The sequence below is a fragment of the Engraulis encrasicolus genome, chromosome 18, assembly GCF_034702125.1.
Source record: "Engraulis encrasicolus isolate BLACKSEA-1 chromosome 18, IST_EnEncr_1.0, whole genome shotgun sequence".
Taxonomy (NCBI): Eukaryota; Metazoa; Chordata; class Actinopteri; order Clupeiformes; family Engraulidae; genus Engraulis; species Engraulis encrasicolus.
The window spans coordinates 41,215,664-41,228,545 of record NC_085874.1 but is presented as its reverse complement, the minus strand read 5'-3'; the positions used below and the strand labels follow the sequence as shown (position 1 = coordinate 41,228,545).

At 43.1% G+C, this 12,882-nt stretch overlaps 1 protein-coding gene across 4 annotated transcripts in view; it reads right to left on the bottom strand.

Moving 5' to 3' along the window:
• The window catches only part of LOC134469405 (dynein axonemal heavy chain 8-like), an 81,995-nt gene that overhangs the window by 60,648 nt on the left and 8,465 nt on the right, over nucleotides 1-12,882 (bottom strand). For all 4 annotated transcript variants that reach the window (XM_063223635.1, XM_063223633.1, XM_063223631.1 and 1 more), the window contains 16 exons: nucleotides 12,755-12,867; nucleotides 12,409-12,515; nucleotides 12,229-12,307; nucleotides 6,258-6,378; nucleotides 5,657-5,829; nucleotides 5,275-5,401; nucleotides 4,918-5,153; nucleotides 3,775-3,879; nucleotides 3,568-3,681; nucleotides 3,370-3,432; nucleotides 2,803-2,903; nucleotides 2,557-2,694; nucleotides 1,366-1,606; nucleotides 661-860; nucleotides 356-509; nucleotides 1-50 (listed from right to left, as the gene is read on the bottom strand). The exon at nucleotides 1-50 is cut by the window's left edge and continues 114 nt beyond it. In XM_063223635.1, the coding sequence (XP_063079705.1) occupies nucleotides 1-50; nucleotides 356-509; nucleotides 661-860; nucleotides 1,366-1,606; nucleotides 2,557-2,694; nucleotides 2,803-2,903; nucleotides 3,370-3,432; nucleotides 3,568-3,681; nucleotides 3,775-3,879; nucleotides 4,918-5,153; nucleotides 5,275-5,401; nucleotides 5,657-5,829; nucleotides 6,258-6,378; nucleotides 12,229-12,307; nucleotides 12,409-12,515; nucleotides 12,755-12,867 (2,122 nt within the window). The remainder of the gene's footprint in view (nucleotides 51-355; nucleotides 510-660; nucleotides 861-1,365; nucleotides 1,607-2,556; nucleotides 2,695-2,802; nucleotides 2,904-3,369; nucleotides 3,433-3,567; nucleotides 3,682-3,774; nucleotides 3,880-4,917; nucleotides 5,154-5,274; nucleotides 5,402-5,656; nucleotides 5,830-6,257; nucleotides 6,379-12,228; nucleotides 12,308-12,408; nucleotides 12,516-12,754; nucleotides 12,868-12,882) is intronic.

Genomic DNA, 12,882 nt, shown 5'->3' with positions numbered 1-12,882 from the left:
TGCATGATCTTTATCCACGACTTGTCAATGTTCTGGAAACGCTTCGCTTCCTGTATGCAGGCAAGACACAACCAAAGACATTTTAATATCCAGACAATGGGCAAATGATATGGTAAAGTTTGCTAAACTATCTAACTACTTAACTCATCGAGAAATCACTGTTCACCTAAAGTCGATTACTTAAGTAGTTAAGTTAAGTAGCTTCATGAGTTAGTAAAGACATTACGGAATTACTGCAATGAGGGATAGGGCATGTTAATGTACGGTAATTGGAGAGTTACACCACCACACTAAATCGCAATGGTTGTTTGCTGTCAATATTGTAAGTGGATTTCATTACAAATGCTGAACTCACCTGAGGCAACTGTTTGGCAATGTCACCGCCAACAAAGACGGCTTCCAGATACACCCACAGGTTCTGAACAATAAGCCACTGCTCAATGATGTCGGAGGAGGTGGACAACTTGAACACCCAGTTCTGAATATCTTTTTTGAATGGAGCGTTGTACCTGTGCAAAACAAATAAAACATGTATTCTTGCAAAGAACTGTACCAAGACAAAAAAGGGTGCAAAATTCATGTAAATGCATGACATGCAAATGCATTGCAAATGGTTTGCTGTTAAAGTTGTTTCACGTTTACATGTTAGAGTGGCAATACCTGTTGCTGAGGAGTGATCCCAGCACCATGAGACTGTCCTCCATGACGGTGACGATCTCAGCCGTCTCGGCTCCTCGCAGCATGAGTTCTCCGCGGCCCTTGAAGGTCATGAAGCTGAAGGCCTGGCTGGACCAGATGTCCACCACCTGCGCCAGCTTGGCCTCAATGTCCTTCTCCTTCACCGCTGAGATGCAGATGTCCTGAACAACACACCACAGTCAAAAGTGCTACCTGGCTACCCTGCCGGCATCGTGCTGTTACGCCAGACACCCGAGTTCGATTCCAGCCCAATATAATTTCCCAATCGTTCACCCATCTCTCTCACACATTACCGGTACTTTCCTGTCTCCTCTCAAAGTCTTCTTTCCAACAAAGGCAAAAAACACCAAAACTATTTTTTTTCCCCAAGCACTTCCTAGTGCGTAGGATAATGGTCAGCTGGGTGCATAGGATAGTGCACAGTTTCACAATGTCAGCGCAAATACCAAAAGTACTACCTATCATACTCAGTTTTCAGAAACAATGTTCGTGTTGATGCACTATCGTACACATTAACAAGTAACTGTGAATAATGCAGGTCTCATGTTAGAATACTGTATCAGGGATCATCCCGCCAAATGGACCACTTCTGATCCCTAGTGTTTACAATTCAGTCATGACACACAACATCTCTACTGCTGGTCAAATAATACACTGTATATCCACCTCAATATCCTCTTTGTACTTCAGCAATGGAGCCTCCATGATGTTTTGCAGAGAGAAAGTATCCGACTCGATCTCAAACTTGTGGCCTGTGAGGTTAGTGATGCGGTCCCAGTGCCTGAGCTTCATGGCCTTGTTAGCCATCATTTCCAGCAGAGGGCAGGATTCGCTGAAGTCATCGATGCGTTTCTTGAGGTCCAGGAAGGCCTGCCAGTCCTTCAGGCCCTTGGGGAGTTTACGGCACCTATGTGGACAGGCCTCGGGTAAGTATTTGGGCTAACGATTTGTTTTTAATCCAAAATTGGTTTTAATACTTTTATTTACGAATTTGGTAACCCTTTACTGCAAGGCTCACGTGTTAGCCAGCAAGGTGCTGTTTACACGTAGCTGGATATTTTTATATGTGGATATTTTTTTCTCCTGGTTGCATTGGTTTTGCATTGGTTTTGGCCTTCCGTTTCCACGTAGCAGATATTTAAAATCCAGGTATAAAAAGCAGGAGAAAAAAAATCCTGTTTAGGGGGCTGAAACGCATTTGTTACAATGGAGGATTAATTTTTATCCACATGTTGTGTTTACACCTCAACAGGAGAAAAAAATACCCTGCTAAAAAAATATATTGCTACGTGGAAACAGCACCTAATACATGCCAAAATGTTTGTATAACACCATTGTTTGTGTAACCCCAGTAGCAATTTTTCCCTTTATTTTTGTTGTTATACATTTTTATTGTTCAATTGGGATTTGTATGGGATTTGTATCTTTATACTTTTTGAGTTATTTCATCTTTTGCATCAATATCCAACTTTTTCATATGTGATCAAAGAATGACCACAAGCATTTTCGATGAAATTTCCTTTTAATTTCGATTTTGTTACTGGTACAAGTAGCAAATTTGACACTCTAGTACTATAGCCAAGTGTAACAAAAAGTAAGCTATCGATGTGAAAACAAAAAACAGCCACAATTATTCAAGATGAGAGACATTTTAAGGGTTTTATTCATTGTTTGGAATATATTTTGACAAAATAGTCCTATTTTGATAGCCTGGAAAACCAGCGCCAACTGCTGGATGGCAAAATGTTTTGCATCCAATCCATTTAGGCTGGTTTATCAGGCTACTATTTTGATTATCTGTCCATCAAATGTTATATTTTGGATTTGTAAGAATAATGAAATTCAGATGAGCTATACCTGTTCTGGAACTCCAGCAGCTCAGCATTTATCTTCTCAATGTCCACATCGGTCCACAGGATGTCATAGTAGCCACTGATCTTACTCATGACCGTGTCATACAGACCATAGAGCTTCTGGAGGAGACCTAGTTCTTTGCTTAAGTGGATAATAATACATTATATAATAAATAATAACGTTGCAATAAGTTGTTCAAGGAAAGTTGTATATTTAGATTGAAGCTTTGACAAAAAAATGGCACTTTACCGAATCTTCTGTAGAGCCTCGTAGTCAGTGACAGGGAGACCAAACAGCTGCTCTCCAGAGGAATAGGTGATGAACTTCCTCCAGAGATCATCAAACCATGCCTGCCATACACAAGGCACTCGTTTTCAAATTCTAATACACTACAAATAAGGAACCCATTATATAATTTGATTGTTAACCCATTGATGCTGGATGTTGTGTTGCGCAACATTGGCCTTTGGCGCCTGGAGCTGCATGACGCAACATTTGGGCTCATGAGATTTAAGATGTTTTTATTAAAAATGTTGGTATGCTACAGTTGAATGAACACATTAATGAAGCAAGATGAGGTTTTAGTGCAACTTATTTCATGTTTTTATGTGCTTCAGAGGCTGAGATGCTTAGGTTTGTATAAGCAGAGGGCAACTTTTCCCAGAAAGGGCTTAGGTATTCAGCAGGCGTTTTTTTGCAGGTCCTTTTGGCAAATGGGGTTACTCAATCATGTGTTCATCCCAGTTGTATTGCTTTGCTTGTTAAAGGTGTGTGGGTTCATTCATAGTCAGATCTGTGACAGGCAGTGGTCTTTACCTGGCTGATCTGCAGCCTGGTGCTGGCCTCATCTGGAGCGATCCCTTCCACCATGGGGCCTTCCTGGAGGGTTTGAAATACAGTAGAAGTGGGTTGTATTCAAAGTGGGGTTTGTCTCACAGTGAAGGAAAACTGAAATATATTAGACAATGACAGAGCATAGAAAACAGTATGAGTATACGAGTGACGTCACATTACCTTTTCATACTGTTCAGAAAATGTGGAAACATCATTTTTGAACACGGTAACTGATGACAGGAGGCTCTCCTTAAACTTCGGCTGCACGAGCACCAGCTCGTCTTGTACTGATCTCTGTGGATGCAAATTGAAAATAGTTGAGGTGGTCACATTCACATACGAGTCACAGCAAACAGCGTATGAAGTCTTGTGGAGGAGAGAGCTTACAGCTTTGGCCTGCATTTTGACAAAGGAGTATCTGAGAGTGTCCACACCCTCTGCCTCCTCCTTGGTGACCTCCACCTCAAATCGGGACAGGATGCCGTATGCTTCCTGCAGGAGGAAAGAAGCTTACGCAATATCTTAAGTACGCAATATCTCTCTTCAAAGTTTTTTACTGACACTAACCAACTATTATCCCACAAAAAGGTAAACCCAATGTATTTATGGATTAGTAATGATGCCCTACAAAGTAAAAAAGGCAGTGATTGTGTTGTGGTTGAAAATCAGTTATTATGATTTTAATGACATATTAGTACATCAAAATGTTAAATTAAATTAAATCTGTAAAAAAAAAACATTTGCAAAGAATATGATCATATAAAGTAACAAAACTATCACATGTCAATAATCTACCTACAATACTTAAGGCTCTTTCCCCCTGCCGGTTTTCTGGTAGGCCTACAGCTCGACAGCGCAACTCGGACGCCACTTTTTCAGGGTATATACACCAATCTTGAAGTCAAATTCACTACCATTTAATACCCTTTTTCATTACCTTTTTAAAAAAATTACAACCATCTCGACACTCCGATGCGAGTAGTCACGAGACATCTTTTCTAATTTCTACCACCTCAACAATACATTACACTTTCGTTTTTTGCAAAAAGACGCCCGAAAGGGAACAGTGCGGCGCGTACCCATGACTGCCCTCATACTGCCCTCAGATACAGAATCAATTTTTCTGTCAAAATGGTACAACAACAAAAAATAATACCTCGTTTTTCAAAAAATAATACCTTTTGAGCAAATGTACTACTTTTAAGGCCATTAAATTTTGACTTTTTGATTTATCACCCTTTAATACTTTTTAAAACCCTGCATACACCCTGTTTTTGCTTTACGATTGAGCTGTTTCGTGCCCAATCAAAAAGCAAAAAGTGGCAGCCGAGTAGGCATAGCAGAAAACCGGCAGAGAATTCATCATTTTAAAGTATTTTTACCTCGTTCAGAGTTCTATGTAGTTGCTGCCAGTTTGCATTGTGGCAAAGGAAATGAGACAAGATTCTGGCAGTATGTACTATACTGTCCCTTAACCTTAACAAGTCCAGGCTGACTAGCGTATTCTAAAAAGAACAGCAGCATACGTACCTCTATGGGTCCTAGAGACATGTCCATGCTGATCTCTGAATCCCGAATATTGCCCAGTGCCTCCATGGCAAAGCGCACATCCTCCAGGTCAGAGATGGGCCGGGAGAGCTTCTTCAGATGGGAACCGGTAAAGCTAATGATGTCCATCATCTGCTTCTTGTACTTCTCATTCAGGTACTTGCACAGCAACTTCTTCCAAGCCTTTGCCTCCACCATTAATGACATTTTTAGAGGTGCTGGAAAAAAATGCATTGGCATAGCTCATCGTGATTGTTGTTTATTGAGATCACTAATGAATGTAATATTTAATTTTGTAATTTTTTATTTATTTATCTATTTAATTATTTAGTCACATACCAGTGGACAACTCAATGGATCCTAAGATCATAATAGGTTTGATGTCCTCTATCTCTTGCTCAAATGACACATAGTGCAGAATTTCAGACCTGATTTGAGCCAAATACGGGTCACTGTTCATGAATTCCTGTTGAAAAAAAAAACATAAACAAATTGGAAATGGGGCGGTCATTCAATTGTAAAAAAAAAAAAAAACAAAGACATCCTCATTCCTAATTAATGGCCTTGTTACACGTTTGATACAGACAGAATGGCTATGATGACAACATGTTGTTATTTTAGTTTATCCCCCCAGGGAACAGTTAAGTGGTTCGTAGATGGAGAGACACACATTGAAGCCACAGGCTATTATCAGCGAAGGGCACATGGTGGTACTACCCACCTTGACCTTGACATCTCTGTCCTCAGCCCAGACCACCTTGAAGGGATGGAACTGCTTGAGGACGTCACTTGTCTGCTTCCTGAGTGAGTTCACTGCTGAGGTCAGTACCATCACAAGCTTGCATATGTCCTTGTGCTCAGCCACACTTTGGTAGAAATTCATGACCCTTAAGTCTGCAGGTGTTAGAAACAAGGGACATTCAATTGTCTATGCTCATCTATTACAGAGTGTCTTCAATCAATGTCTAAAATTAACCTGAATATATCAGACAAATGAATCTATTTAGTTTCTGATGACTTTTCATCAACCCACGAGTGGTGAAATGCAACTACAAATGAAGAGCTCTTTTCCAAAATGTTGTATATCCATTTTTCTAAATATTGAAAAAAAAACCCACAAAAATTCACTATTGTTATTTGAATTTGGTTGGTGCAGTTTGAAACATTTTACAAGTTTTTTGGTTTGTTTGTTTTTAAAGACATTTTGCTTGCTTTAAATACTTTTTTGTTTGCTTTTAAAGACTTATATTTTATTTATTTTCATGAAAGAGAGCTCTTCAAATATACAGAAATGGTAGATGAGGGATGAGGTCGGCTCTTACTGGGAGTGCTGTCAGTGAGGCGGAAATGTCCCCAGCGTGCCACACCGCGGCTCACCTCCAGCACCAGATGCACAAAGCGGTTGATGGCCAACTGGATGTCATCAAGACTGGGAACCATGACCTGCGGCACAGACACACACTATTATGGGAGTGGACACACACACACACACACACACACACACACACACACACACAGAGGCTAGGGCTGCTCGATTTTGAGAAAAATCTTCTGTCAATATTGATATCACGATATATGAAACAATATTTCTTTTAAAGACAAATAATTGTTGTCAAGTTTTGGTGGGTTTTTTGGTTTGGTTTCCCCTCAGTTGTGCTCAAACTTGAAAAGAGCCCGGCTGGGCAAGGAACAACTCAGACCAGAAGGTTCCCCTTTTGTTGTTTTTTATTAAAGTTCTTTGTTGTTTTGTTGTGGAAGGGGTTCGGTTGGTCAATCAGGTTGAAAACCAGTTGCGTTTGGCCGGTTAACTGAGGGATAATTTTAGTTTTTGTTCGGTAGGTTTTGTTAGTCTTTCAAAGCTTTTGCTCCTAACAAACATTTGCATCTTCCTCCTCTGCAGCATGTGTTGGACTGAGGTTTAAGATGGCCGTCTGACAGGAAGTCCCGCCTCTTGACAGGAAGTCTGTTGGATTGCCTTGCTGTTGTTGTTGCAATGATTGATTGCCCCCCGCAGGTCCGGCTGAAGTTGAGGTTGATAGGATTGTTTTGAATGTGAATGATGTTTGAATGGTTTGGCTGTTTTGGGATTCTGTCAGTTGACTTTTCACCTCCCACTTGACCTCTCGGTTCTGGAACCCAGAGAGGTCACAAGAGTTGGTGATGGTAAGTGTTTGTTTTCGTTTCCTTTGTTGTTGATTGTTGCTTTTGTTCTTTGTCACATTTCATGATTGAGCTGTGTAGCAGGGGAAGGTTCGGACATGAACATCTCGAGCTGCGAGGAAGAGGTGTCCGTGCATCACTGTCGGTATGTGCACCTTGCTTGAGTTTGGACTTCAGGCCTTCTGACAAAAGCCCCTCCCACTTTGGCCTACTTCTGGCTGGGGTTTTTGCCAGTAATCCTCTCCATTTCATTGCAGATCTCCACACCCAGGCAATAACTCTGATGACTTTGGTTGGGCTGGTGAACTTTTTGATGTTGATCAGTTTCGTCACTGCAGAACCAGCAGGTGGTCTTTGGAGTCGAGTCCTGGGCTCCCTTCCGTCTGCAGTGCCTTGCTGAACGCCATGGTTTCTTTTACCTGTGACTTTCACTTGTCTGCTTGCACCACTAGATGGCACGTTGTGTGTGGCCTTCTTGACCTGTGCTCTGGTCAGTGCTGATGAGAGGGGTCCTCCCCTGACTTGAAAGGCACCCCTCTGTGTAGCAGGAGTGATGAGACCCATTGGGTCAGACAGGCTAGCTAAAGGACTCGGCAGCTGTCCTCTAGTCAGTGGTTTGGGGGTTTTGTCTCTCGCTTCTTTTTTCAGGAGATTTTGACCCACTCTTTTCTTCTTCCTCTTTGAGAAGGTGACTGAGGTCTTTGGGTGCAGTTTGTCATTTTTGACTCCCAGGGATTTTTCATCCTCTTCTTGCCTCTGATTTGAGAGAAGAAGCACTTTGTTTTGTGCTGGTGCCTGCATGTCCCTCACACTTTTGCCTGACTGGACCCTGGGCTTTAGTACGAATCGGCTTGCTTCCAGGATTTCTTCAACTCTTCTGTTGTCCAGTTTTTCCAGGTCATTGTGGGAGGCGTCCTCCAGGATACTGTGCTCCTCTTCTAGGTGAGTAAACATGGGGAATTTTGCAGACTCTCTCATGTCAATTCTATTTTTGTCACAGAATTCTTGTTGTTTCACTGCTGTGGCCCTCATTGATTGAGCAAAGTGGGTTTTCGATGTGTTTGCTGCCAGATCCACTTTTTCGAAGAGGTCCGGATGAGTGCCTCCGACCGTCTTCCCTAGCGGGCCGTCCCACAGCACAAGATCGCCGACCACCTTCACCCTTTGCGGTACGAGTCGTCCCTCTCGATGGCTGATTAGCAGGTCTATTTGATTTGGCCTGTGCAGGTCATCCAAGCTGTGTTTGGGAAGAACTTTTTCAGCTGACTGGGGGTGACTTGTTTTTGTACCTTGGCAATTTCTTCTAGGCCATAGCAGATGATTTCATGGGCTCGTTCTGTGCCTTTTGGGGTCTTCACTCTCACTCTGAGATGGTACCTTCTCGTCTTTACTTTTAGGGCCATTCCTCCAACCCCTTGGACGGCTAATGTGATTTTCTCACTTCTCAGGTTGAGTCTCTTTGCTGCACGGTGAGTGATGTAGTTCGTATCGGAGGCCAAGTCGATTAGTGTTCCAATCTTTTGGCCAGCATTGGTGGTGACGTTAAGGAGCATGAGCATCACTGGGAGTTCTTGAACTGCACTTACTGTCTTACCTCCAGGCTTGCCGGTGCAGAGTGATCGTGCTGCAACATTGGTGAAGGCCCTTTTAAAACTTTTCTGCCAGTTCAGGTGACAGTTCTGACACAAATTGTTGTTGCTCTTTCTGTCAGGTTGTATCTCCTTCTGTTTGACGTTTCAGTCTCATCGTTTTTAGGGTCACCTTGCTGGCACAGGAAGTAGTGATGGCCTCTCCTACAGCTCGGCTTTCTACACAGGTAAGTGTCTTTACAGTCATCTTCTTCTTCGTGACACTCCAGGCATTTTGTGCAGGCTCCTAGTCTCTCCACAGCACTCCGTTTTTCTTCCAGTATCAGTTCTTTGAACTGCTTACAGAAGAATAGCTTTTCTGCATGCCGCTCCTCACCACAAACGACGCATCCCTCCCTACTTGTGGACTTGGTCCAGGCGTATTTGTTGGAGTCAGCTGGCCTCTTGTCCGGCTTCTCGCATACCCCGAGTTGCTCAAGTCTTTCCAATACCTCTTCTTGAGTTTTCAGGTAGGTTAGGAGCTTGTCGAAGTGGTTGTCTGGGGTGACTGCGTTTATTGGGTTCACCATGAATAACAGCCAGTCTCTCTTCATCATGTCTGGCAGTTTGCTCTCGATTGATTTGACAATGAGAGGGTTTTTGATGGCTCCAGTGTTTCCAAGTTCTGAGAGGTCGTTCAAGGCCTTTTCAATGGACTGGATCAGTTCGATCGTCTTCCTGGGCTGGTGCGATTTCAGAGCTGGGATCTTCTCCAGCTCTTCGACAATCTCCAGGGCGATGGTGGTCTTGTTTCCAAATCTGTTTGTCAGGACCTTAAACATCTCCTCAGCTGACTTGTAGGTGGAGAGCCGGAGGTCTTTGCAGATCCTGTCTTCAATGCTGTCCAGGAGATGCATCTTCTTAGCCTCCGCAGAGCCGGTTGGTTCACCTTGGCGCTGCAGATTTTCCCAGTCTTTTCTCCATTGGTAAAATTCCCTTTTTGAGCCAAGGAATCTGGGCAGGCTGGTAGGTTTTATTTTGAGAATAGGCTGCTGGGCTGGCTGAGGTGCTGACTGGGCCTGGATGATTGAATTCCGCCTCTCCTCTTCTGCAGTTCTCTCCAAGGTCAGGAACTCACCCTTTTTTGCCACAAGATTGTTCTTCAGCTTCCTTAGCCCTTTTAACCTGCCATCCACTTCAGCCTTATTCTCCTTTGGAATCCATTCTTCCCACTCTTTAGATGCAGCCACTGCCTCTGTGAGAAGTTGCTTTGCAGTTTCCACTTGGTGCTCATATGAGTCTATGTTGGCGAAGGACACAGCAATTCCACGAGCGTGCTCACATGCTGACTCTGCCTCTTCGATGGCAAAGGTAAGTTCCTCCTCCGCGTACCTTGACCACAGACTTGACTGCAGGTTGTGTCTGATTTCTTCCAGTCTGATTTTGCAGTCTTCTTCGGTCTTAGCAAGGTCCGCTTCATCTTTGGAGTCCAGCTCCTCCTCGCCTTCCTCGCCGTCAGCCTCCGCTAGTAGACCAAGCTTGTATCCGTCGTTTGCGTCGTTGACTTCTCTGGAGAGTGAGTAGAGTTTCCTGAATTCTGCTTGAAGCTCCGACTTCATCAGATATCCAGTCACTCTTGCGAGGTAGTTTGCCTGCTTCGTAAAGGCCGTCTTTGCCGCAGTTCTCACAGTTTTCAGCTGTTTGATGGATTTCCCTGTTGCGTCTTCCGCCATCTTGCAGTTTTCCTCGCGTAGACAAGGTCGACTGGAGGCCGTTGATCCTTCGTCTGTCTTGCCTCGATGGTTTTCAACTGTCAAGTTTTGGTGGGTTTTTTGGTTTGGTTTCCCCTCAGTTGTGCTCAAACTTGAAAAGAGCCCGGCTGGGCAAGGAACAACTCAGACCAGAAGGTTCCCCTTTTGTTGTTTTTTATTAAAGTTCTTTGTTGTTTTGTTGTGGAAGGGGTTCGATCGGTCAATCAGGTTGAAAACCAATTGCGTTTGGCCGGTTAACTGAGGGATAATTTTAGTTTTTGTTCGGTAGGTTTTGTTAGTCTTTCAAAGCTTTTGCTCCTAACAAACATTTGCATCTTCCTCCTCTGCAGCATGTGTTGGACTGAGGTTTAAGATGGCCGTCTGACAGGAAGTCCCGCCTCTTGACAGGAAGTCTGTTGGATTGCCTTGCTGTTGTTGTTGCAATGATTGATTGCCCCCCGCAGGTCCGGCTGAAGTTGAGGTTGATAGGATTGTTTTGAATGTGAATGATGTTTGAATGGTTTGGCTGTTTTGGGATTCTGTCAGTTGACTTTTCAATTGTGCTAAACAATTCACAATCTTCCCTCCCTTCAGCAGAGTGAATGGAGGGCCATAGAGAAACACACAGTGGTGTTCTGCATGAATGTCAGGTAGCAAGCCTGCTCTGTGCTCGCAATGGCTCAAGTGGAGGAGAATGTGTTGCGCTTAGTGTAACCTACCATTTTGCAGTTATATAGACAAATGACAAAAATATTGTTTTGATTCGATATGATGAAATTTGATATTGTTTGACGGCAATATTGATATCACGATATGAATTCGATATATTGCACAGCCCTAACAGAGGCTGTGCCCACAATGTTCACTGACTCATTCATGTTCACTCATAAGTTATCACACTCATTCATTACACTGTTTTGTCCCCGACATACTGTCAAACAGTAGATTCAGTACGTTTTTTTACCAGTACATTTTTTCCAGCCTGCATATGCAATGCCTTGAGGAGGAAAATGTCAACAGGGGTTACTTAAGTGAGAACTAAAAGAATCACCTAAAATATAATATTTCTGGCTGTTGGGCTGGGAATAAGCTTGCCGTGTGCCTTAAATTTCGCATGCAACCGTGTGCAACAGAGTGAACACATACTTGATTCAGGACAGCACTTTGCACGCCAAGAGGCATCGTCTAAGGGCAGATAGCCAACAGGGCTCTCATTAATGTTTTCCGCCATTGTTTGACTTTACCACAACCTCAACATGGTAGTTCGGAAGATCGCCCCTTGTGGATTTTGTCAATACTGCACCGTAGGCTCACGTCTGCGTACCTTGAGTCAGGTGTTCTCCTGAGCACAAAATTGACTGAAATACGCATGGCAATGCATTCATGCGCTAAACATGCCCGTGCATGCGTATCCTGTAGCAAGCATACCTCCATCCTTACTTAAAACTAAGGTCAGGGCCAGGGCCAGGAGCAGAGTAGTTGTGGATATTGGTCAGTTCAAATCAATTCAATGTCAGCAGTCAGCACCTTTACACTTTCCTTGTCAAAACATGCACTGAGGCACGTTCAGTAAAGGCAGGACTGCAAATATGTCATCAGAGGAACGTTTGTTTACTGTAAAGAGATCAGTGTGAAGGAGTGAACACTTACTGATTCTGGGGGATGCAACTGGGGATTCATGATCGCTACTTTACGTTATGGTGACAAATTTAGTATACATACAATGAGTCGAGCTTTGCAAAATGGACACCAATCAATGTTAGTGAGTTTATCTATTCTGCTGATGGATGAAGAGGATCATCATGTGCATTTACCACGTTGGGAATTGTTAGATGGACTTCTGACTTGATGCATGTAACTAGCTCCTCTGACTTGGTCTTTCTTGAGGACAAGCTGAAAGCAGACAAGACAAAAGAATCAACAACAACCCACCCACTACCTACTCCAACACATTACTGTACAATCATTTTTAGCTGATCAATTCAGGAACTGACTTGGAGATGAGGATTCTCCTTTTGAGTGTGTCCAGGGACAGATGTGTGGCTTTTACTAAGGCTTCCAGTAGTTTAGCGCTGAAGAAGGAATACATCTCTTGGCATTCCTGCAAACAAAGGTGCTAGCTCTTAAAAGCAGAGACTGATGTGCAGTAGTGACTATGGCATATAAGAAAAAATATTTAAGAGCTGACGGTAAAATAATTTGTAAAAACTTCAGATAGAGATTATGATTGAAATGCTACACCTGCTACACCACACACAAATACACTATTCCTTCACAAGTACCCATGTGAATTACTATTAGAACTTATATGTACTCCTTTGTACATAAATAAATGGTCACCTTCTCAAATTCATCTTCTTGCTCTCCTTCATGACTCTCTTCACCCACGTCATCCTCACTTGGACCTTTTACATCCGATGAAAAGCCAACCTTGCCTTTAACTTGCTTTCGCTCTACAAACAAGGAAT